This window comes from Oncorhynchus mykiss, chromosome 10 (genome assembly GCF_013265735.2).
Source record: "Oncorhynchus mykiss isolate Arlee chromosome 10, USDA_OmykA_1.1, whole genome shotgun sequence".
Classification (NCBI taxonomy): Eukaryota; Metazoa; Chordata; class Actinopteri; order Salmoniformes; family Salmonidae; genus Oncorhynchus; species Oncorhynchus mykiss.
Window position 1 is genome coordinate 54,972,174 of NC_048574.1, and position 24,701 is coordinate 54,996,874.

Genomic DNA, 24,701 nt, shown 5'->3' on the forward strand with positions numbered 1-24,701 from the left:
TGGGTATGATGCTACAAGCTTGGAACACCTGTAGGAGTTTCTCCTATTCCCTGCAGATCATCTCAAGCTCGTTCAGGTTGGTTGGGGGGCGTCACTGCCCCGCTATTTTCAAGTCTCTCCAGAGATGTTCGATTGGGTTCAAGTCTGGGCTCTGGGTGGGCCACTCCAGGACATTCAAAGACTTGTCCCAAAGCCACTCCTGTGTTGTCTCGGCTGTGTGCTTAAGGTCGTTGTCCTGTTGAAAGGTCAACCGTCGCCCCAGTCTGAGGACCTGAGCGTTCTGGAGCAGGTTTTCATCAAAGATCTCTCTGTACTTTGCTCCGTTCATCTTTGCCTCGATCCTTACTAATTTCCCTGCCCCTGAAAAACAGCATCACATTATAATGCTGCCACTGCCATGCTTCACCGTAGGGATGGTGCCAGGTTTCCTCCAGACACTTGGCATTCAGGCCAAAGAGTTTAATCTTGGTTTCATCAGACCAGAAAATCTTGTTTCTCATGGTCTGAGAGTCTTTAGGTGCCTTTTGACAAAGTCCAAGCGGGCTGTCATGTGCCTTTTTACTGAGTAGTTGCTTCCGTCTGGCCACTCTACCATAAAGGCCTCATTGATGGACTGCTGCAGAGATGGTTGTCCTTCTGGAAGGTTCTCCTATCTCCACAGAGGAACTCTGGAGCTCTGTCAGAGTGACCATCAGGTTCCTGGTCACCTCCCTGACCAAGGCCTTTCTCCCCCAATTGCGCAGTTGGGCGAGTCTTGGTGGTTCAAACTTCTTCCATTTAAGAATGATGGACGCCACTGTGTTCTTGGGGACCTTCAATTCTGCAGAAATGTTTTGGTACACTTCCCCAGATCTGTGCCTCGACAAAATGTCTTGGAGCTCTACGGACAATTCCTTCGACCTCGTCTGTCAACTGTGGGACCTTATATAGACGTGTGTGCCTTTCCAAATCATGTCCAATCAATTGATTTACCACAGGTGGACTCTAATCAAGTTGTACAAACATCTCAAGGATGATCAATGGAAATTGGATGCACCTGAGCTCAATTTCAATTTCTCATAGCAAATGGTCTGAGTACTTATGTAATAATGTAAAAAAAAAAAGAAGCTATTTTTCTTTGTTATCGTTCAGTATTGTGTGTAGATTACTGAAGATTGTTTTTTTTTTTTCAACTTTAGAATTAAACGGAACCCAAACTGGCTGCGCACTTGAGGCATCGTGCATAAATGTATTTTGTCCCCCTACACCAAACACGATCATGACACGCAGGTTAAAATATCAAAACAAACTCTGAACCAATGACATTAATTTGGGGACAGGTCGAAAAGCATTAAACATTTATGGCAATTTAGCTTGCACTTGCTAATTTGTCCTATTTAGCTAGCTTGCTGTTGCTAGCTAATTTGTCCTGGGATATACACATTGAGTTGTAATTTTACCTGAAATGCACAAGGTTCTCTACTCCAACAATTAATCCACACATAAAACGGTCAACCGAATTGTTTCTAGTCATCTCTCCTCCCAGGCTTTTTCATCTTTGAACTTATATGGTGATTGGCATCTAAACTTTCATAGTATTACCACGACAACCAGCAAAACAGTTCATCTTTCAATCCCCCACATGGGTATAACCAATGAGGAGATGGCACGTGGGTACCTGCTTCTATAAACCAATGAGGAGATGGGAGAGGCAGGACTTGCAGCGCTATCTGTGTCAGAAATAGGAATGACTTCATTTTTGTCCTTGGCATCGCAGACACTCATTGGCGCGCTTGAGCAGTGTGGGTGCAATAATTGAATAACATGGATTTCTACATTTGTTTTACAACGCTCGCACACACGACGTGTCCTGTCTGGTCAGCATGTAAGGCTGTAACGTAACAAAATGTGGAAAAAGTCAAGGGGTCTGCATACTTTCCGAAGGCACTGTATATATTAAGTTGTATTCTTCAAGAATCAATGGGTACATATCATTACATAAAAAATAAAACATTTGATGTAGCAACTGCAGATTGCCCCTTTTATGGATTAATTACGTACAGTTGAAGACTGAAGTTAACATACACATAGGTTGGAGTCATTAAAACTCGTTTTTCAACCACTCCACAAGTTTCTTGTTAACAAACTATAGTTTGGCAAGTCGGTTAGGACATCTACTTTGTGCATGACACAGGTAATTTTTCAAACAATTGTTTACAGACAGATTATTTCACTTATAATTCACTGTATCACAATTCCAGTGGGTCAGAAGTTTACATACACTAACTTGACTGTGCCTTTAAACAGCTTGGAAAATTCCAAAAAACGATGTTGTGGCTTCTGATAGGCTAATTGACATAATTTAAGTCAATTGGAGGTGTACCTGTGGATGTATTTCAAGGCCTACCTTCAAACTCAGTGCCTCTTTGCTTGACATCATGGGGAACTCAAAAGAGACCTCCACACGTCTGGTTCATCCTTGGGAGAAATTTCCAAAAGCCTGAAGGTACCATGTTCATCTGTACAAACAATAGTACGCAAGTTTAAACACCATGGGACCACGCAGCCGTCATACCGCTCAGGAAGAAGACGCGTTCTGTCTGCTGGAGATGAATGTACTTTGGTGTGAAAAATGCAAATCAATCCCAGAACAACAGCAAAGGACCTTGTGAAGATGCTGGGGGAAACAGGTACAAAAGTATCTATATCCACAGTACAACGAGTCCTACATCGACATAACCTGAAAGGCCGCTCAGCAAGGAAGAAGCCACTACTCCAAAACCGCCATTAAAAAAAAGCCAGACTACGGTTTGCAACTGCAGATGGGGACACAGATCGTACCTTTTGGAGAAATGTCCTCTGGTCTGATGAAAAAAAATCGAACTGTTTGGCCATAATGACCATCAATATGTTGGGAGGAAAATGGGTGAGGATTGCAAGCTGAAGAACACCATCCCAATCGTGAAGCACTGGGGTGGCAGCATCATGTGGGGGTGTGGGTGCTTTGCTGCAGGGGGGACTGATGCACTTCATAAAATAGATGGCATCATGAGGTAGGAAAATTCTGTGGATATATTGAAGCAACATCTCAAGACATCAGTCAGGAAGTTAAAGCTTGGTCGCAATTGGTCTTCCAGGCGGACAATGATCCAAGCATACTTCCAAAGTTGTGGCAAAATGGCTTAAGGACAACAAAGTCAAGGTATTGGAGTGGCCATCACAAAGCCCTGATCTCAGTCCTATAGAAAATTTGTGGGCAGAACTGAAAAAGCGTGTGCGAGCAAGGAGGCCTACAAACCTGACTCAGTTACACCAGCTCTGTCAGGAGGGATGGGCCAAAATTCACCCAACTTTTTGTGGTAAGCTTGTCGAAGGCTACCTGAAACGATTGGCCCAAGATAAACAATTTAAAGGCAATGCTACCAAATACCAATTGAGTATATGTACATTTCTGACCCACAGGGAATGTGATGAAAGAAATAAAAGCTGAAATAAATAATTCTCTATACTATTATTCTGACATCTCACATTCTTAAAATAAAGTGATGATCCTAACTGACACAGGGATTTTTTATGAGGATTAAATTTCAGGAATTGTGAAAAACTGAGTTTAAATGTATTTGGCTAAGGTGTATGTAAACTTCCGACTTCAACTGTATGGTATTCAGCACTATGGATTCTATAGTCACTGATAATAGTGGTAGATGCCTCAATCAGATTGTATCTTTGATGTCTGCCTCACAAACTGCCTAAATGTTAACTGGCTAGAATAATTAAATAAAAAATACCTGCAATGTTGGTTAGATTTGTATGCTCTAATTGCTCTGATAAGTGATCTCCTGTTAATGGTAGGTCATTTCTAGTTGTGTATACTGTCCAATTCATCTAAATGATAAGTGCTTTGTGCTAGTTGTTGATCTACAACCGTGCCGATGTTTCAGGATTGATGTATTTTCATCGTCCATTTAATTTTAGACGAATGCTATAATTTAGCTTTGTTGCCCTTCATTTGAACAAGACTTGTATTCCCCAGTTAATGAAGACTCATCTTAAATCAAATGAATACTCACAGAAATTGCTGTTATTTCATCCCACACTATATATCTGCGTCCCAAATGGCACCCTATTTCATATGGTTGCACTACTTTTGACCCTATGTGCCCTGGTTAAAAGTATTGCACTATATAGGGAATAGGGTGTCATTTGGGATGCACACCGTATGATGGGAGGACTTTAATGTCAGTCATTAAGTCCACAATGTCCTTTGTTATTATGGTGATTTCAAAGCCCTTTTACTCCGGTCGTTGCTCGGTAACAAAGTGCACAGCATTTATGTTCCTTGTTTGTGTGGCCAGTCTAGCCATTGATAATATGTATCCCAGCCAGGTGAAGTGTATGTGCGTGTTCTGTGCATGCGTGTTTGTATGTGTGTTCAGAATTTGGCACTGCTAATAAACCAAATCAAATCAAATGTATTTATATAGCCCTTCGTACATCAGCTGATATCTCAAAGTGCTGTACAGAAACCCAGCCTAAAACCCCAAACAGCAAGCAATGCAGCAATAAAAACCTGTTAGGATTCCCCTTTGGAACTCTCCTAACACACACTCTCTACAGTTCTGAAATGAATCCCTCCACTCACTGAAAACAAGCCCTGTGTCTGTCTACAGTCTCAGACAGTTAGCTGATGTGTTAGCATGCTGCTAATGCTACTAGTGATTTCATTATGGAGCGTTGGGCCCCCTGCTCTAACCTGTTGTGTCCCTTTTGGTCACGTGTGTGTGTGTGTGTGTGTGTGTGTGTGTGTGTGACTGTGTGTTTGTGTCCCTCTCACGCTCTGGTTTACGTTTAGAAAATTTGGCCGGCGTCACCGTTGTGATGGCGTGACAAGGCAGTTTGTGTTGTTCCCATAGAGAGATGGAGAGAGATAGGGAGCATAGGGGGAAACAGCTGAGGTCAGTGCTCTGGAAAGAGCTGTGGGATGGAAAGGGTAGCAGAGCTGAGTGGAGTATTGACATTATTGGCCAAAACTTAGAGAGGCGAGACAGGGCTGCACACCGACACTGCTTTCCATTGAGACTGGTGAGTGGTATATATTATTGATGAATTTGATATTGGAGTTTGGGCTGTGGTCCAATACTTCTTCTTCTCTTCCCTTTATGTATTGTGGGTCAAACACATAGACTGTAAAAAAAAATAGGTCAAACAAGATTGGATAGATTGAAACTGGAGTTTCTAGTAAGCGGCTTTCACATTTTTCCAATCATGTCAGATCTGATATTATTTGAAGCAAGGAAAAAATGTAGACTTTATAAACTATTCAAACAGGGTTTTGGCCTATATTTGCAGTATTAGTAATGTAACTGAACTGGGTGTGTTAATTTTGAGAGGTTGAGAGTTGGCATAAGCCTACTGTATCACATAACCTTGCTCTGAGAGGCAAAAACACCAGTTTTCTTTTTTTTAGCGAGTGTTCTTTTCAGCCCAGTGTCTTTGTGTCCAGGGGGGTGGGGTGAAGGGATGGGGGAGTCTACAGATGCCAAACGTCATGCAGACCTCCCTCTGAATGGGTTGAAGTAATCCTCAATCTGGCGTCTGGAAGAGGAGAGGGTGGACACATTTTAAAGATGCACGCACGCACGCACACATATATATATATACACACACACACACACACACACACACACACACACACACACACACACACACACACACACACACAGACAGAGCTCACAGCTGGAATGGTGAAATGGACTGACTGGGTGGTGTGGGTGCACAAGCATGGATGCACATGTACACAAACGTAATGATTGGGAATTACCGTCCATGTTCCTGTTATATCCAAGCCAATCCTCCTACATCCCCTTTCCAGCGTCCTCACCTCCTCCTCCACAACCCCTCTGATCTGTTTTAAAAAAAAATCTCAGTAAGAGACTAGTATCTAGTCTGTGATCTCTCTGTAGTCTCTGGTTCTCCTCACTCTGTTGTGGTTTCACAGAACTAGTTTATTCCGTAGCAGCCCTATCTCCTAGCAGATGCACACAGACCAATGACACAATTTGATTGCACTAACAATGAAAACATATATCCATAAGCCCTTCTGCTATTGGCTAAAATGTTGTTTGCTGATATACTAACTGGCCATATTCTCTTGATTAGATTTAGTTTCATGCTGCTAATAAGTTATTATTGAAATCTTATCATCTGCTTTGTGTTCTTTCCCCCCTCGGTAAGAGTCATTATGATTTGATTCGTGTAGTGTGAAATTCTGAATCAGTGGCCTGAAATTACACACTACAATTAATTTCCCACTAGTTATGGTAATTATTATAAACGATATAGCTGTTGACGCTTGTTATGCTTTGCCTCCTGTGATTAAATTGCACCAATAATATATTTGTTTAACTGTAGTTTCATCAGTTTTGTTGGTTTGGTCATTGTTTTGTTTTGCATCCCAAAAGGCACTTTATGGGCACTGGTCAAAAGTAGTGCACTATATACAGAATAGCGTGCCATTTTGAGAGGCAACCTTGGGGTGTATCCACCATTTTAAAATGAATTACTGTAGAGACATTTCTTTCTTTTGATCTTCTTTGGAACTCAAACAAGGCTCAAACTAGAAATGGTCATTTCCGTGTAAAACGTGGCATGTCAAATTGTACCAACGTGAAGTTCATAGGAGCATGTCAAATTGTGACCGGTATCAGGAAACTAGGTATGTCGCAAGTCATGACTTCACAGGAGAGCCGTTTGAACGTAAAACATTTGTTTTGATCAAAATGCGTTTTTTGGCAGAAATGCCTTCTCGATATGTGAGCTTTCATGTGCCTTAATAACAAGCTTTTATGCCATCTGTAAATACGAATACAGTTTTTAAATTACAAGCCAAAGGTTTAGCCAAAGAAAAACGTAGAAACCTTCCCGCTAGCCGTGAATGGCTGAGATGATGAGTGGGCTGGACATGCCGAGAGATGAGTTTCAGATTGGTCTGCAATGTAGCATCTTGTCTATAAAATGAGATGCTCGTTATGCGTAGATAATCCTTTCTACTGCAGTTTTTTTCAAAAGATATAACATTAGCAATGGAGAACTGCAAATATGTTGCTACTGCTCTCAATAACATTGCTGCCCTGAATTTATCAGGCTCTCAAAGGTCAGTGGGGAAAAGTTGTGATGGATTACTTTCTGGAGAACGATCGTGCCATGCTGACTCTCTCTGACTATGAAAATGAATCAGACGATGAGGAAATCCCTGATTTAGGTAAAAAACATTTTCATTGAAGAAGACAGTGTAGAGTCTTCTGATGACAGTGATGGGGAAGAAACGGCAATCAGCAGTGTTGTCACGGAAGAAGTTGACCGAGTTTTGAAATCAGTGGAATGTCTAGTAGAAGCAGAATATGATAAGGAGATTAATATAATTCTGCCGTTTGATTGCAAATGCATAAGGAGTCGAAAAGAGAACACAGAAGGCTGTTGTATAAAACACTTGTTTCCGGATTGCATCTTCAAACTGAGGGCAACCATGGCATCCGTGACAGAGAGGGAGAAAGATCTGATGATTCTTATGGCATTGCACACGGTCAGTGTGAACCAGAGTGACTTGACACAACGAGCCAAGCAGGCTGTGCAAACTAAACAGAAACGACACAGGACGTCTTATTTTATGAAAGGGTTTGCAGTCTGCCATGAAGCTTTCATCCATGTAAATGTACATGGCTACAGTTTCAGATATTATACGTTTCTAATTTTGTCAGAAAGCTGTTTTCATTGGAGGTTAAAGCTTGCTGTTAGCTAGCTAGCTGAAGTTTGATAGCTGGCTTGCTAGCTAGCATTGAACCTATTTGGTTAACTTTAGCTAGCTATGACAATCAGTTTGTATTGCTAGTACTCTATGGATTGGGTTTATAGTTCATTGTTTAGCTAGCTGACGTTAATGTTACATGTCTAAACAAAAGACCCCAAGTTAAATCTTGCTGTTGGGTGTCTATATTTTCGAAAAATTAAGGCATATTTCAACCATTTTTTTATAATATATTTTTTTAGGAATAAGCAAAGGCTTTTGACTTCTGGAAAGGGAGTCTTAGAAAATCTCTACCAGAAAAAGTCTTAAAAGGTATTAGAAATGCATCAAAACAAAATTTTAAGGTAAAAAAACCCTTGGCAACTAATATCAACACTTTTTTTATATTTTGTTTTGGATACAGCCTTCTGTACATTTAAGAAACATTGCTTTGTGCCTCAATTCTGTCACCAAAAACCCACATATCTTTAAGATATTTTCTTTCCCTCATGAGGAGGGAGGATAATGAAAGTTCACAGAAGTAACAAGTAAAGGTAAACCTGGAGGAGTGGCGAAGCGAGTTCTGTGCCATCTCGGCCAGGGCACAAACGCCGCCCACTTCCCCGGCCGCTCCCCCCTGGCAATAGGAATGCAGAAACCTGCCCACATCCTGTTTACTCTCTCTCCACCTGCCCATTACTCTCGGGGTGAAACCCTGAAGTAAGGCTGATCCAGTCCCCCAGACGTTCCATGAACGCCTTCCAGACCCTAGACGTGAATTGGGGACCTCGATCAGACATGATATTCTCAGGCACCCCGTAGTGCCGGAAGACGTGCGTAAACAAGGCCTCCGCAGTCTGTAGGGCCGTAGGGAAACCGGGCAGAGGGAGGAGACGACAGGACTTCGAGAACCGATCCACAACGACCAGGATATCGGTGTTACCCTGTGAGAGGTTGAGATCGGTTAGAAAATCCACAGACAGGTGCGACCAAGGCTGTTGTGGAACGGGTAAGGAGTGTAGCTTCCCTCTGGGCAGGTGTCTAGGAGCCTTACACTGGGCGCACACCGAGCAGGAGGAAACATAAACCCTCACATCCTTAGCCAAGGTAGGCCACCAGTACCTCCCACTCAAACAGCGCACTGTCCAACCGATCCCAGGATGACCAGAGGGTGACGTGTGGGCCCAATAGATTAACCGGTCATGAACAGCAGACGGGACGTACAGACGCCCAGCGGGACACTGGACGGGAGCGGGGTCTGCATTTAACACCTGCTCAATGTCCGCGTCCAGCTCCCATACTACCGGTGCCACCAGGCAGGAGGCGGGGAGTATGGGAGTGGGTTCCATGGGCCGCTCCTCTGTGTCATACAGCCGGGACAATGCGTCTGCCTTCATGTTCTGGGAGCCTGGTCTATAGGAAAGGGTAAACACAAAACGGGTGAAAAACATGGCCCTCCTTGCCTGGCGAGGTTCAATCTCCTCGCTGCCTGGATGTACTCCAGATTGCGGTGGTCAGTCCAGATGTGAAAAGGGTGTTTAGCCCCCTCAAGCCAATGTCTCCATGCCTTCAAAGCCTTGACGACAGCCAAGAGCTCCCAGTCCCCCACATCATAGTTTCGCGCCGCTGAGCTTCTTCGAGAAGAAGGCACAGAGGCAGAGCTTCGGTGGCGTACCCGAGCGCAGAGAGAGTACAGCTCCTATCCCAGCCTCGTACGCGTCCACCTCCACTATGAACGCCAAAGAGGGTTCCGGATGGTCCAGCACGGGAGCCGAGGTAAACAGAGCCCTTAGGTGACCAAAAGCCCTGTCCGCCTCAGCCGACCACTGTAAACGCACCGGGCCCCCCTTCAGCAGTGAGGTAATGGGAGCCGCTACCTGACCAAAACCCTGGCTAAACCACCGGTAGTAGTTGGCAAACCCTAAGAACCGCTGCACCTCCTTTACCATGGTGGGAGTCGGCCAATTACACACGGCTGAAATGCGGTCACTCTCCATCTCCACCCCTGAGGTGGAAATGCGGTACCCTAGGAAAGAGACGGACTACTGAAAGAACAGGCACTTCTCAGCCTTGACGTACAGTCATGCTCCAACAGGCGACCAAGCACCCTGCGCACCAGGGACACATGCTCGGCACGTGTAGCGGAGTATATCAGAATGTCATCAATATACACCACTACACCCTGCCTGTGCAGGTCCCTGGAAATCTTGTCTACTAAGGCCTGGAAGACTGTTGGTGCATTCATCAACCCGTACGGCATGACAAGGTACTCATAGTGCCCTAAGGTGGTATTGACTTTCCACCGTAGTAGCACCAACGGAAACCCCTAAACACCTCCCCGAGCACTCTCGCGACCAGCCCGTGAGAGCCCTCTGTGGCCAAGAAACAGTGGGGTCATGACATACTAACCAGGGTAGGCCTAGCACCATGGGAAATGCAGGAGAGTCAATAAGGAAAAGACTAATTCTCTCCTTGTGACCCCCCTGCGTCACCTTGCCCAACAGGAGCGGTGGCCTCCCTGGTCAACCCTGACCCTAATGGTCGACTATCTAAGGCGTGAACGGGGAAGGGTACAGCCACGGGAACAATGGGGATCCCTAAACTATGGGCGAATGATTTATCTATAAAATTCCCAGCCTCCCCTGAATCGACGAGCGCCTTATGCTGGGAATGCAGGGAAAACTCAGGGAAAGTGACATACACAAACATATGTGCAACAGAGGGCTCTGGGTCAGAATGGTACCGGCTCACCTTGGGGTGGCACCAGAGCGCCCTGCCTGCTGCCTCGGCACTGACAGGCAGTGTGACCTCTGCGGCCACAGATGGTGCACGATGGTGGAACTCCCTGCGCACCGCCCCTCCCAGCTCCATGGGTATTGGAGAGGGGGTGCGAGGGGATGAAACCAACAGACCCTGATCTGAATGTCTGCGGGTAGCCAGCAGGTTTTCCAGCCGGATGGACAGGTCCACCAGCTTGTCGAACTTGAAGGTGGTGTCTCTGCAGGCCAACTCCCGATGGACTTCCTCGCGCAGACTTCAACAATACTGGTCGATCAGGGCCCTGTTGTTCCATCCCGCGCCAGAAGCCAGGTGCCGAAACTCCAGGGCGAACTCCTGGGCGCTCCTCGTCCCCCTGCCTCAGATGTTAGAGGCGCTCACCTGCCGCTCTACCCTTGGGCGAGTGGTCGGCTGGTGAACTCCTCAAACTGGTCCAACGCCGCATCTCCCTCTCTCCACGCGGCATTGGCGTGCGTACTGGCGGTAGAGAAGTCAGGCGCAGGAGAGCAAAGACTGTGTTCCAACGGTGCAGTTTAATGATAAAAATCACCGTGAACAAAACACAATGATCATAATGGGACAACACCCCAGACATAAGGTGCACAAGGTTAAATACACAACATGTCATTGCTGGGATTGACCGGCGAACGTCGCCCGAACAAGGAGAGGGACCGACTTCGGAGACACCCTTGACTCCCTTGATCAAATTCTGTTACCGAATTTCCATTACAGGGTGTAAATCCACTTTTAATGTAGTTCAATAACCAAAATAGATTTTTTTTCAAAGTCAATGTGTCATATTATAGCTAACATACCATTCTTTCTGCCGACATCGCAGAATCTTAATTCGGAGCAGATATTTAAACATATTTAAAACATTTAGATATTTTTGACATGGACTCAAGGACATTTTACCAAAATTCTCTTACCAAATGTTGCCTCTGTACATTTCTTCCAGTAAATGTGTTTTTGTAAAATGTTCAGTGTAAATTGTTAAAAGTCACCCTTGTGCATAGAGTTGTATGGTTTGTTAAACTTTGAAATCGATGTTTTTGTTTGGTTTTACATTTTAAGTAAAAAAAATATGAGACTCAACGCAATTCCGTTACCATGGAATTGCCAATATCAAGCTATCCTAAAAATCCTTGCAGAAAAACATCATTATTTTGCAGTGCACATTCTTGGCATTCCACATGCGCATTTTGGCGCGGTTACTAATGTGTTGATGACTCTTCATTCTGAGTTGTATAGTATTAACAGCAAGAACTCCTTTGAAAGCCAGATAATGTGTGTGTCCCAAATGACACCCCTATGGGCCCTGGTCAAAAGTAGTGGACTGCACTATATAGGGAGTAGGTTACCATTTGGGACTGAGCTTTTGTGTGTAAAGCACTGGATTGGAACACTCGCCATCAGCATGCTACACTATGAGCCTGTGGCTATGGGTCAAGTTTGGTCGAGTGAGTTCTGATTCAGACCCAATAAAAGAGGAGAATCCTTTCGTTGAATACAGTCTTGTTAAGTGGATTGTTTTTCTTTTCAACCCTGTTTTGGCTTTGCGTATGCTCTGTTTTTTGGAGGCATTAAGGTATAAGAATGTGTAGCAGCATAATGGTATTGGACAAAACACTTATCTTCTGTCTGCACTCCTTGGAAAAGAGACTTTCTTGTTGTGCTGCATCTCGACTTAAAATTTTGCATGCAATGAATTGGATATATGCTTGTGCAATTGTGCCCTTATTGGTGCAGTTCACGCAATTCACTTTCAAGCCTTTCAAGTCTCTCTGTCCATCCATCCACACATAGGCCCACATGACCTGATTCTAATTTATCTAGATGTCTACTAGCCTCCCAAGCATCCTGGTAATCATGCAGTGCTATCCAGAGCTGTGATCAAGTGGATAACACTCCTGGCTAGTACATGCCTCCTCACTGGAGACCAGGCTTCAATCCCGATCTACACCCTTCCTCCTGTGGCTCCGTTTTTATCTCCCTATCGGTTTCCTGCTATCTGAACTACAGATGAGAGGGAAATTCTAGCCTGAGTACCAGTCTGTTTGTTCCATCATGCCACTCCTTAGTATGACAAGGGCCAGGCTAGTGGAATTCCACTTCCCATTTTAATCACAGTACTTAGGGACCTGCTCAATGAGGCGACAGTGGGAGTGAGATGAAACCTGCCGTTTCATTACGCAAGAGCAGAGAGGGTGGTGTCACGACCCAGTTTGTGTCCCCAATGGCATCCTATTCTCTATATAGTGCACTCCTTTTGAACAGGGACCTTGGGGACTATAATAGAGAATAGGATGCCATTTGGGATGCAGCCCCAAGTCTACGCAGAAGGCTTGAATTCGGGAATGAAGACTACGTTATTTTTGTCACATTTGCATACGGTCATGTTTCTGGATGCCCTCAGAATATTTTGTCATTCTAAACTGTCAACTGTTATAGGCTATGTTATCTAGACAGAAGCCAGCGGCTTTGCCATATCTTAGTTAGTTTGTGATCAGATGAATTGTCTTGTCATTTCTAATGCTAGTACTACCTACCGAGTTGCTGTTACCTCAATTCCCCGCTGTCGCTGTTTAGAGTTGACATTTGCGTGTGTGTGTGTGTGTGTGTGTGTGTATGTCCGGCTGTGTCTATGAGTCACTGTTTGTGGTGAGTTTTTATTTATTTGTGTATGCCTGTAGTTGTGTGTGTGTGTGTGTGTGTGTGTGTGTGTGTGTGTGTGCATGCATGTGCTATTGAGGCTGCCTTTTTGATCGGTCCTCAGGACCCCAAGGGGTGCAAGTTTTAGTTTTTGCCCTAGCGTTACACAGCTGATTCAAAGCTTAATAATTTGTTGGTTATTTGAATCAGCCGTCTGGTGCAAAAAAACAAAAGTGCACCGGGACCGAGTTTTGGGGAACACTGCTCTAGTCTTGTTCACTCTCAGTAGTCTCTCTCTATTCTTCTATATATTTTTCTCTTCTTTAATATCTCCCTGTCTTCCCCATGCCCTAATCAATGTTCATTCATCCCTGCTCCCACCTTTCTTTTTCCCTACCTTTATCTCCATCTCCCTGTCTCTCTCTCTCAGCCTGTGCAGTGAGTCAGCAATATGGGTATACATGCACACTGCTGCTCCCTTTGATCCTGTTAGCTTCTGCCTCATTGGTTGCTGAGCTGACCCACGCCGGCTTTTCCCTGTCTCATTGGTCACTCTTCAAGATGCCAGCCAATCCGCTCCCTGCTGCTTACTGACGCTACTGCGTCCCTTTCCCAGGATCCTTTGCCAGCTCTTCTGCAGTGAGCCAGCATTAACTTGAGAGAGCGGGAGGGTGGGAGGGATGGGGAGAGGGAGGGATATATAGGGTGAGTGGAAAACAGAGGGGAGAGAGAGGGAGACAGAAAGAGGGTGATGGGGAAAAAGGAAAAGTGACAGTGGGAGGGAGGGAGGGAGGGAGGGAGGGAGGGAGGGAGGGATGTAAGAGATTGATTGGCTACGAGTCCAGACATAGGTCTACACTGTTGGCTCTCACAATTAATCCTCCTCTCTCACTCTAACTCTCTGCTCTTGATATGTGTCGTCATCTCTTTTCAAGCTTAGCAGCTCTTTAAGCAGCTCATAATTTCTCTGCTCCCTGGACAGGAGTGTCTTTAGAGGGCACAAGCATGCGCTGTGTTTTAAGCCAAGGATGACTCGGCGATGGTAGGGCTCCTACAGAACGCGGTGGGTAGATGGCACGGTCTTGTGTTGGCACGGGTAGCTCTGGGTGGGTGACAGTGTCACTTACTATATCGGCTTAGTGGTGACGCCTGTTGATTGCTGTGACTGAGTGTTTGGGATAGGGATTTTAGAGTGATTCATATAGTGTCTTAGCAATGTCAGCACTTTCGGGCGATGCACTGTATATGCTGGAGTAATGGATTTATGGTTTTGTGTATTGATTTGATTGATTAGTATTAGGCATTTTCAAATAGGGTCATTGTTAATGCTGATTTCTACAGATATCTATCTATGTTTTCTCATGTAAGTTGCACTCTGATTCTCTGATTGGTCAAGATAATTTGACATCTTTAACAGAAATCTACCTTTTGTCATCTGTCATCAGTCATCTGTCATCAGTCATCTGTTGCCTATGACACTCTGCTAGAAGCATATTGATGGATTAATCAAGCAGGATTTCTTTAGTTGCATTTCATGTTGCCTTACATAAAGATTATGTAACGGCGAGACCTCCCTTTGTGAGATGACAGGAGTTTTGTATGTGTTCTGTCTGTGTTTGGTGTTGTCTTCGTTGTGTCTGTTGCGTTGTGTCTGAGTCTTGTTGTGTCTGTGCTGTGTCTGTGTCTGAAAGCAGGATTTGTGGAACAGTTTCATAATCATCTTTCATGCACTGCAAATCCACCTAGATATGCAGCGATGTTTAATGGAATTGATAAATCAGGGAAGGAGCCGGATTGTGGTTCATCAAATCATCTATTTGATTGACAAGGCTTTCGTTGTGCTGGGTTTGTGTTTGCATGTACCGGTTGATTTTTCAATGTAAAAAATTTGATCAACAATACTGTGTTTTATTTTTAGATTCCCTTGAGATATTGAGTGTTATGCTTAAAAAAGCTGACGCACACCCCAAAAATATTCCTGCATAACCTGGTTCAAGCATTCATTATGTAACCCTGAAGGAGGCGCTGCGTTGCCGAAACATTGGTTATTAGGTTTACCCCCATTCAATTGTTGGAAGCATTTGATTACGAGTGTGCGAATCTCTTTCTTTGTTTGAGTGTTATGGTGTCATATATCTTCGGGGTTATCTCAATACACCATGAACCATATTGTCATCCTCTTTAAGGTCCCGAGCCCCCACGTGTGGAGAGTTAACCCATAGTTGACCAAGGAAGTGAAAAGGACTGTGTAATGACGTAATACCAAAGCTTTCCAGATAAATCTAGCTTTTAAAAAAAATCTCAATCCACCGCTTGGCTAAAACCCACTAAGCTTCAAGGGCCGCACAACCAAAGTTATGTAAATATTGTAGCTTAGGTAAGGTAGCGACAGATACTATGAAGGACTTCTGCTGTGTACTGTTGAGTAGTCAGCATTTAAGATTTAAGCAAACTATATGGAAAGGGTTAAACCAAGTGAAGGGGCTGACCTCTTCTCCATCCCGGTAGCCATGACAACGGTTTTCTTTTTTCCTGTAAAGCTATTTTCTGGCACATACTGTACAAGATATCAGCGAGGGAGGGAAAGTCTCCCTCAGGGCCTTTTTCTACAAGCGGCAGAGGCGTCCTGTTTCTTTGCCTGTCCTAAATACAACCTGAGACAGCTAGCTAGTTGACACACATGCTTTGCTCACACTGAGACCACCCTGGCCTTGATGTTGATGGACCGGACTGGACCAAATTCTAACCTAATCATAGACACGTTTCACAAGATTGGATAGCGCTGTACAGTGAGTAGAGCACAGTACAGTACTCAGTACAATCAGCACTCAACTCTGTCCTCAGTGGCATCACTAAGCTTCTACTGTACATGTGCTGCTTTGCTTTCACTTTGTTATCAAATATTCATAACTCAGTGCTTTTTCTGGAAACATCCACCTAGCATAGCACTGAAGCCATAGCAAAAAAATATATTTTGAGATCATCCAAGCCCCAAATTGAGTTATTGATCCTGGGTAGGGATGCCAGATGGCATTTGAGGGGTACTGACCACAGTGGATCTTTTTTTTCTTTCTCTCCTTATTTTTCGGGGACGTTCTACTCTTCTGTGGCTAGTATCCGTAGCCAGAATTGCTTGGTCCCCAGTTGTTGGCTCTACTGTTGCTATTCAGCTGGTGCCATTGCCTGAGATTGACCTCCTTACCTGTCTTTTTTCCCCCCTACCAGCCATGGGTCATGTTTGCCTGGTCCCAAATCTGTTGGTGCTTTTGGCATGGCAATGCCAAAAGTTGGTAAGGTGGCACAAATGGGTCTGGGACCAGTTCCTGGGGTTCAGCTCTGTTCCCCAAGCAACCAAAGCCACAGCGTCTGTGTCTCATTTGAAATTACTGTGATTTAGCCCAAGTCTACGCAAAAGTCTCATTTCTTTTGGATGGTCGTAGTTGTCAATCTGTAAGCTTTTGTTTTATGTAAGTCATTGAGTGAGCAGTTAACTTCTTAGGTCTTATTCCATGTTCTTTGAGGGTGATTTTATTTCATAGACTTGTTGATGACTACTACTAAGCAGTACAATATTATAATGCCATTATGTGTGATGGGGAGGCAGGGTAGCCTAGTGGTTAGAGCGTTGGACTAGTAACCGGAAGGTTGCAAATTCAAATCCCCGAGCTGACAAGTTACAAATCTGTCATTCTGCCCCTGAACAGGCAGTTAACCCACTGTTCCTAGGCTGTCATTGAAAATAAGAATTTGTTCTTAACTGACTTGCCTAGTTAAATAAATGGTTATGTCCTGAGCTTTATAGGCCATATTGTGGGAAATATTATTTAAGATCCTACATTAATACTTGGACCCTCTGTTGTTCATATACATACTGATATGTGGACTATGTTGAGATGTTTTGCTGTTGCTGTGACAGAACTGTGATTTGTGTGTTTGGCATTTCCTGTCTTGGTGAGGGGCAGGATGGGACAAAGCAAGCAGCTGATGTGTGTCTCCTCCTTTTACCTTTGTGTGTGTGTGTGTGTGTGTGTGTGTGTGTGTGTGTGTGTGTGTGTGCATACCTCCAAAACCCTCTGTGTCGAAGTTTTAACACGGGCATCCGTGCGTATGTGTGTGAACCCCTCTAACCCTCCTCTCTCTGTCTCTCTCTAGGGTCCAGGGTGAGAGGAAAAGGGAACTTTATGACAGAGTATTAGGATGGCCAGTGAAGGCTCCAGTAGCATCCCCAGCCCTGTGGTGCGACAGATCGACAAGCAGTTCCTGATCTGCAGCATATGCCTGGACCGCTACGACAACCCCAAAGTGCTGCCCTGCCTCCATACCTTCTGTGAGAGGTGAGGTGTGTGTGTGTGTGTGTGTGTGTGTGCACGCTGCCTGTCTCATTTTTGTTCTACATTGCCTTGCGAAAGTATTCGGCCCCCTTGAACTTTGCGACCTTTTGCCACATTTCAGGCTTCAAACATAAAGATATAAAACTGTATTTTTTTGTGAAGAATCAACAACAAGTGGGACACAATCATGAAGTGGAACGACATTTATTGGATATTTCAAACTTTTTTAACAAATCAAAAACTGAAAAATTGGGCGTGCAAAATTATTCAGCCCCTTTACTTTCAATGCAGCAAACTCTCTCCAGAAGTTCAGTGAGGATCTCTGAATGATCCAATGTTGACCTAAATGACTAATGATGATAAATACAATCCACCTGTGTGTAATCAAGTCTCTGTATAAATGCACCTGCACTGTGATAGTCTCAGAGGTCCGTTAAAAGTGCAGAGAGCATCATGAAGAACAAGGAACACACCAGGCAGGTCCGAGATACTGTTGTTAATAAATGTAAAGCCGGATTTGGATACAAAAAGATTTCCCAAGCTTTAAACATCCCAAGGAGCACTGTGCAAGCGATAATATTGAAATGGAAGGAGTATCACACCACTGCAAATCTACCAAGACCTGGCCGTCCCTCTAAACTTTCAGCTCATACAAGGAGAAGACTGATCAGAGATGCAGCCAAGAGGCCCATGATCACTCTGGATGAACTGCGGAGATCTACAGCTGAGGTGGGAGACTCTGTCCATAGGACAACAATCAGTCGTATATTGCACAAATCTGGCCTTTATGGAAGAGTGGCAAGAAGAAAGCCATTTCTTAAAGATATCCATAAAAAGTGTTGTTTAAAGTTTGCCACAAGCCACCTGGGAGACACACCAAACATGTGGAAGAAGGTGCTCTGGTCAGATGAAACCAAAATTGAACTTTTTGGCAACAATGCAAAACGTTATGTTTGGCGTAAAAGCAACACAGCTGAACACACCATCCCCACTGTCAAACATGGTGGTGGCAGCATCATGGTTTGGGCCTGCTTTTCTTCAGCAGGGACAGGGAAGATGGTTAAAATTGATGGGAAGATGGATGGAGCCAAATACAGGACCATTCTGGAAGAAAACCTGATGGAGTCTGCAAAAGACCTGAGACTGGGACGGAGATTTGTCTTCCAACAAGACAATGATCCAAAACATAAAGCAAAATCTACAATGGAATGGTTCAAAAATAAACATATCCAGGTGTTAGAATGGCCAAGTCAAAGTCCAGACCTGAATCCAATCGAGTGGAATCTGTGGAAAGAACTGAAAACTGCTGTTCACAAATGCTCTCCATCCAACCTCACTGAGCACGAGCTGTTTTGCAAGGAGGAATGGGAAAAATTTTCAGTCTCTCGATGTGCAAAACTGGTAGAGACATACCCCAAGCGACTTACAGCTGTAATCGCAGCAAAAGGTGGCGCTACAAAGTATTAACTTAAGGGGGCTGAATAATTTTGCACGCCCAATTTTTCAGTTTTTGATTTGTTAAAAAAGTTTGAAATATCCAATAAATGTCGTTCCACTTCATGATTGTGTCCCACTTGTTGTTGATTCTTCACAAAAAAATACAGTTTTATATCTTTATGTTTGAAGCCTGAAATGTGGAAAAAGGTCACAAAGTTCAAGGGGGCCGAATACTTTCGCAAGGCACTGTATATGTCCAGTTTGGGAGAGTGCGTGAGCCTGATTGTCTTTGAGAGTGTGATTTATCGGTTAGCAAACGTGTGAATATTCTGCCAATTAAGGGTGATAGGAAGTGATGCTTGCTCATCACACATCCTTGGATTAAAGATGACCTAACCAAATATGTATAAAGTGTCTCTCCTTTTGTCATGGATAGGGAACTTAGCTGAATATAGAAACTAAATACTGTAGCGTCACAAAATGGCTGTCTTTTCTGTGATTACATTTGGTCTGTCCATGTCACCCTCCTAGACTAGCTGCCTTTGTCCCTGAGAGAAGAAGGGAGGGCTCAGTGCCTGTCTCTGCCTGTATCATTGTTCTGTATAGCATCTAGAGCGTGACATTACTCAATTAGATTTGATGATGCTGTTGTACCAAGATGCTCTCGCTCTCTTTTGCTCGTTCTCTATCTTTTGCTTGTTTTCTCTCCCTATCGTTGTCTTTCTCCTTCTGTCGTCTCTGATTGTAGACAGTGAGGGACTAGAGACTTCTCTGTCTTCTGTCTCTCAACTACCCTTCTTCTGTCTGTCTTTTCTCCCTTCCTCTTTTTCCCCACTCTGTCCCACTCTAGTCCCTCTGTTCATTTTGGAGTCAGTATGGTGCAGGCAACTTCTGTGTGTGTGTGTGTGTTGGATATAAAAATTCTATTCGTTTTTGAGGGGCAGAAAACTTTAACTTGATTGACATGTTAGGTTCTTCTTCCATTTTAATTCTGTGTTGACTTTGATGACCATCGGACAACTTAATAAATCAGTGATTAAACAGTGAATCAGCGTCTCTGTGAAAATTGTATATGACTAGATAGAATGAAATCAAACTAGCAATTCAATAGGCCATTTAAAGTTGTTTTTTATATATATATATATATTTTGTGGGACCTTTTTCTGGGCTTTTGTTCTTCTCCCATAAATCAGGTACCTAAATGTATTGCAGGACGCTATCTAGGGCTAGGCAGTGTGTGACTGTGAATCCCACCCCTTCATACAGTGTGTTCTAGAGTCACTCACTGGTATTATAAGTCAGTGTTGTTGGTGTATGGTGGAAATAACTCTGTAGACTGCTACTACAACATTTTAGGATTTGATCCTGTAAAAAAAATGTTGTTTCCTGATTCAAGCAGAATATACTAGACGAGAGTCATAATAACATAGATGTATGATACATATGTCTGTTGTTGCATCCCAAATATCAACCTCTTCCCTATTTAGGCAACTACTTTTGACCTGGCCATTTGGGACGCAGGCGTGTAGCCTGTGTTTTCTGTCATGACAGGTATTAGGGCTGTGGTGGTATAGAAATAGTCTAGAAACACTAGTAAGTATATCCAAATCTGACATTTAACTCTGCCCTTCTACCCGCCTCTCTCCTCTCCAGGTGCCTGCAGAACTACATCCCGGCCCACAGCCTGACGCTGTCGTGCCCCGTGTGCCGCCAGACATCCATCCTGCCGGAGAAAGGCGTGGCGGCGCTGCAGAGCAACTTCTTCATCACCAACCTGATGGATGTGCTGCAGCGGCCCCCCAGCGACAGCTGCAGCCAGGAGAACGCCGTGTTGGAGACCATCAGCTCTGTGGCCACGGGACAACCACTCTCCTGTCCCAACCACGTAGGAAATGTAGGATATAACAACAGACAGACTCTCTCTCACACACACACAGATAATAATTTCCATCCATCAATGTCCATCTAACGTTATCATCCTAGTAAATTATTCTACTGATAGGTCACCTTGAAATTACAGTGATGGTCAAGGAATCCCACCAGGAAATTCTCTCTCTCTCTCTCTCTCTCTCTCTCTCTCTCTCTCTCTCTCTCTCTCTCTCTCTCTCTCTCTCTCTTTCTCTTTCTCTTTCTCTTTCTCTCTCTTTCTTTCTCTTTCTCTCTCTCTCTCGTCACCATAGCAACAGGTTTATTTTAATGGGCTACTGGCATGGGGGCACTACCACACTGGCACTGAACTCCTAAGTGAGGATAATGACTTGCTTCAATGCTTGATACAGAGGTTTACAACAGGGTGTGATGTTTTGGGGAAGAAAGGATTTTAGATTACTTGTGTGGTGTTTTTTTGAATATAGTTAAGAGGAAATAAATAATAGGATTAGTAAATATCTACAGTATTTTGTGCCCTCATATATTCTGGGAATATTTGGGGAGTACTTTTGCACACCTGCACAGTATGCATTTGCAATCATGTCAGAGGGAAGGAAAAGGTAAGGAGAAAATGGATTCTCATACCGTACCTTGACCTTTAAACTCTTGCTTTGCTCTTGCCTAGGTGATGGAGTTCTACTGTCCACCGTGTGAGACAGCCATGTGCCAGGACTGTACGAGCGGCGAGCATGCCGAGCACCCCACTGTACCCCTCAAAGATGTGGTCGAGCAGCACAAGGCCTCACTGCAGGAACAGCTTGACGCCGTCAAAAACCGGTAGAGGCCAATACATACCCCTGGGGGACACCAAGACGTTATACGACATATTTACATCCATTTAAACAAATTACAACCAGAAAATAACCATTTAATTATGACATCCAGTTGCACTGGACACAGTCAAAAAAAGGTAATGGCCCAACACACACCCCTGGGGAAAGTGGGTTAATATGGTTGTATTTGTACACAGAATTCATCATATGTTCTTCCCCAATTTGCACTAGTGTATTGAGTTTTCCTATTAGACTCAAAGTCCTTCATCTACTCATTTTGGACCTTAGGCTTTGCCTTCGTAAAGTATTCAGACCCCTTAACTTTTTCCTCATTTTGCTACGTTACAACCTTATTCTAAAATGGATAAAATAAAACAAATTCCTCAGCAATCTACACATAATGACAAAGCAAAAACTGTTTTGGAGAAATTTTTGCAAATGTATTAAAAAGAAAACACATACCTTATTTTTACAAGTATTCAGACCATTTGCTTTGAGACTTGAAATTGAGCTCAGATGCATCCTGTTTCCATTGATCATCCTTGAGATTTTACTGGAACTTGACTGGAGTCCACCTGTGGCAAATTCAATTGATTGGACATGATTTGGAAAGGCACACACCTGTCTATATAAGGTCCCACAGTTGACAGTGCATGTCAGAGCAAAAGCAAGCTACGAGGTCGAAGGAATTGTCCGTAGAGCGTCAAGACAGGATTGTGTCGAGGCACAGATCTGGAGAAGGGTACCAAAACATTTCTGCAGCATTGAAGGTCCCCAAGAACACAGTGACCTCCATCATTGTTAAATGGAAGAATTTTGGAACCACCAAGACGCTTCCTAAAGCTGGCCGCGAGGCCAAACTGAGTTATCGAGGGAGAAGGGACTTGGTCAGGGAGGTGACCAAGAACCTGATGGTCACTCTGACAGAGCTCCAGAGTTCCTCTGTGGAGATGGATGACACTTCCAGAAGGACAACCATCTCTACAGCACTCCACCAATCAGGCTTTTATGGTAGAGTGGCCAGACGGAAGCCACTCCTCAGTAAAAGGCACATGAATTTCCGCTTGGATTTGGCCAAAAGGCACCTAAAGACTCTCAGACCATGAGAAACAAGATTCTCTGGAACCAAGATTTAACTCTTTGGCCTGAATGCCAAGCGTCACATCTGGAGGAAACCTGGCACCATCCCTACAGTGAAGCATGGTGGTGGCAGCATCATGCTGTTGGGATGTTTTTCAGCAGCAGTAATTGGGAAACTAGTTAAGATCGAGGAACAGAGCAAAGTACACAGAGATCCTTGATGAAAACCTGCTCCTGAGCGCTCAGAACCTCAGACTGGGGTGAAGATTCACCCTCCAACAGGACAACGACCCTAAGCACAAAGCCAAGACAACGCGGAGTGGCTTCGGGACAATGTTCTTGAGTGGTCCAGCCAGAGCCCGGACTTGAACCCGATCGAACATCTCTGGAGAGACCTGGAAATTAATGTGCAGTGATGCTCCGCATCCAACCTGATAGAGCTTGAGAAGATCTGGAGAGAAGAATGGGAGAAACTCACCAAATAGTGGTGTGCCAAGCTTGTAGTGTCATACCAGGAAACTCAAGGCTGTAACTGCTGCCAAAGGTGCTTCAACTAAGTACTGAGTAAAGGGTCTGAATGCTTATGTAAATGTGATATTTTTTATTTATTATTCATTAAAAAACATTTCTAAATAAACAAGTTTTGCTCTGTCATTAGGGGGTATTGTGTGTAGATTGATGAGGGACAATTTTAGAATAAAGCTGTAACCTTACAATGTGGAAAAAGTCAAGTGTCTGAATTCTTTCCAAAGGCACTGTATATGTATCAGAGGCAACCTAAGCATTATCCCCGATGGCCCAATAGTTTGAGGGACAATGCGCTCCATCACAGTCAGCTAATTTTGACGTATGACTGATCGCACCCACCCTCTGACTCCCTCCCTTTCTTCAGGCTGCCTGAAATTGACTCGGCCCTGCAGGTGCTGTCGGAGATCCTGCAGCAGCTGACCAATCAGAAGAGCTCCATCGAGGGGGACATCCACACCACGTTCGATGAGTTGCAGAAGACCCTGAACGTCCGCAAGAGTGTCCTGCTCATGGAGCTTGAGGTCAACTACGGCCTCAAGCAGAAGGTGAGGCCCCCAACATTTGATAAATGGGGGGGGGGGGGTTGTTGAGTGGGACATTAATTAGAACCTTTTCTTGTAGGTTTCTGATTTGTTTTGGCAATTTGTTTAGTGCACACAGCCAATATGATACGAAATTAGAGGCAGGTGGTCAATGAAGGTAAGTAGTTTAATGATTAGGAGATAAAGGAAATAGATTTCTAAACATGGGCATAGTTTTTAAACCAAGAATGAACAGCATTATACTCTGAATGTAAACAAGAAAAATAGTGAAAGTAGTTGCTTCCCAATCTGAAAATCTAGTATTTATTGAAAGCAGTAGATGGTAATTTTACAACAACTGAAACGTTTTCTGATTCCAACGTGCCTTCCTAGAAACAGATCTCTATCCTAAAATATTAAATGAAACCTGTATTAATAAAGGATAAATAACATAGCAATAGAAATAAAGTCCTCTGTTCATTTTACTATCCCACACAGCAGCAGAGGCTCTGTTTACACTGCTTCTACTTTGCATGCCAGTGGCTCAGCTGTGGATCAGGCTGTTCTCTGAGAAATGATTAAATAAATCATGGTTTGGGGAGGGCTGGAAGGGAGGAGAGACTGACTGCCAGGGCAGAGAAGCTGATGCCCCACCCAGCCCAGAGAACCAATCAACCAGGCTGGCCTAGTGCCCAACGCCCTCCCCTTAGGGAGCAGAGCACCATCACATGGGAATGATTCACCAGTAGGACCTGCTGGCTAGAGCAGACAGAGTGCTGCACAAAGGAAGGGAGGACTTTAATCTTTCTGCCTTTTCCTATAGGGTGTGGACTGTGGACACTTTCTATTTTTCTATATCTAGGCTTTGGGGTTGTCGTTGTGTTTATCTAGTTGGTAATTTAGGCTTTGA

The 24,701-nt window shown here is 44.1% G+C and overlaps 1 protein-coding gene and 1 long non-coding RNA gene across 7 annotated transcripts in view; one reads left to right on the top strand and one right to left on the bottom strand.

Annotated features, from left to right (window-relative positions):
- Positions 1-24,701, top strand: part of trim2a (tripartite motif containing 2a) — a 66,166-nt gene that overhangs the window by 23,784 nt on the left and 17,681 nt on the right. For 4 of the 6 annotated variants that reach the window (XM_036933388.1, XM_036933393.1, XM_036933390.1 and 1 more), the window contains 4 exons: positions 17,345-17,526; positions 20,614-20,854; positions 21,515-21,666; positions 23,635-23,815. In XM_036933388.1, the coding sequence (XP_036789283.1) occupies positions 17,390-17,526; positions 20,614-20,854; positions 21,515-21,666; positions 23,635-23,815 (711 nt within the window). In that variant the 5' untranslated portion in view covers positions 17,345-17,389. Of the gene's footprint in view, positions 1-5,042; positions 5,062-14,064; positions 14,256-17,344; positions 17,527-20,613; positions 20,855-21,514; positions 21,667-23,634; positions 23,816-24,701 lie in introns of those variants that run through there. The other 2 variants (XM_036933392.1, XM_036933391.1) reach the window with 2 other exon arrangements.
- Positions 5,090-13,726, bottom strand: LOC110534316. Its single transcript, XR_002475105.2, has 3 exons — positions 13,590-13,726; positions 5,801-5,884; positions 5,090-5,574 (listed from the first exon to the last, which is right to left on the bottom strand). It is a non-coding gene; the product is annotated as an uncharacterized LOC110534316 (long non-coding RNA).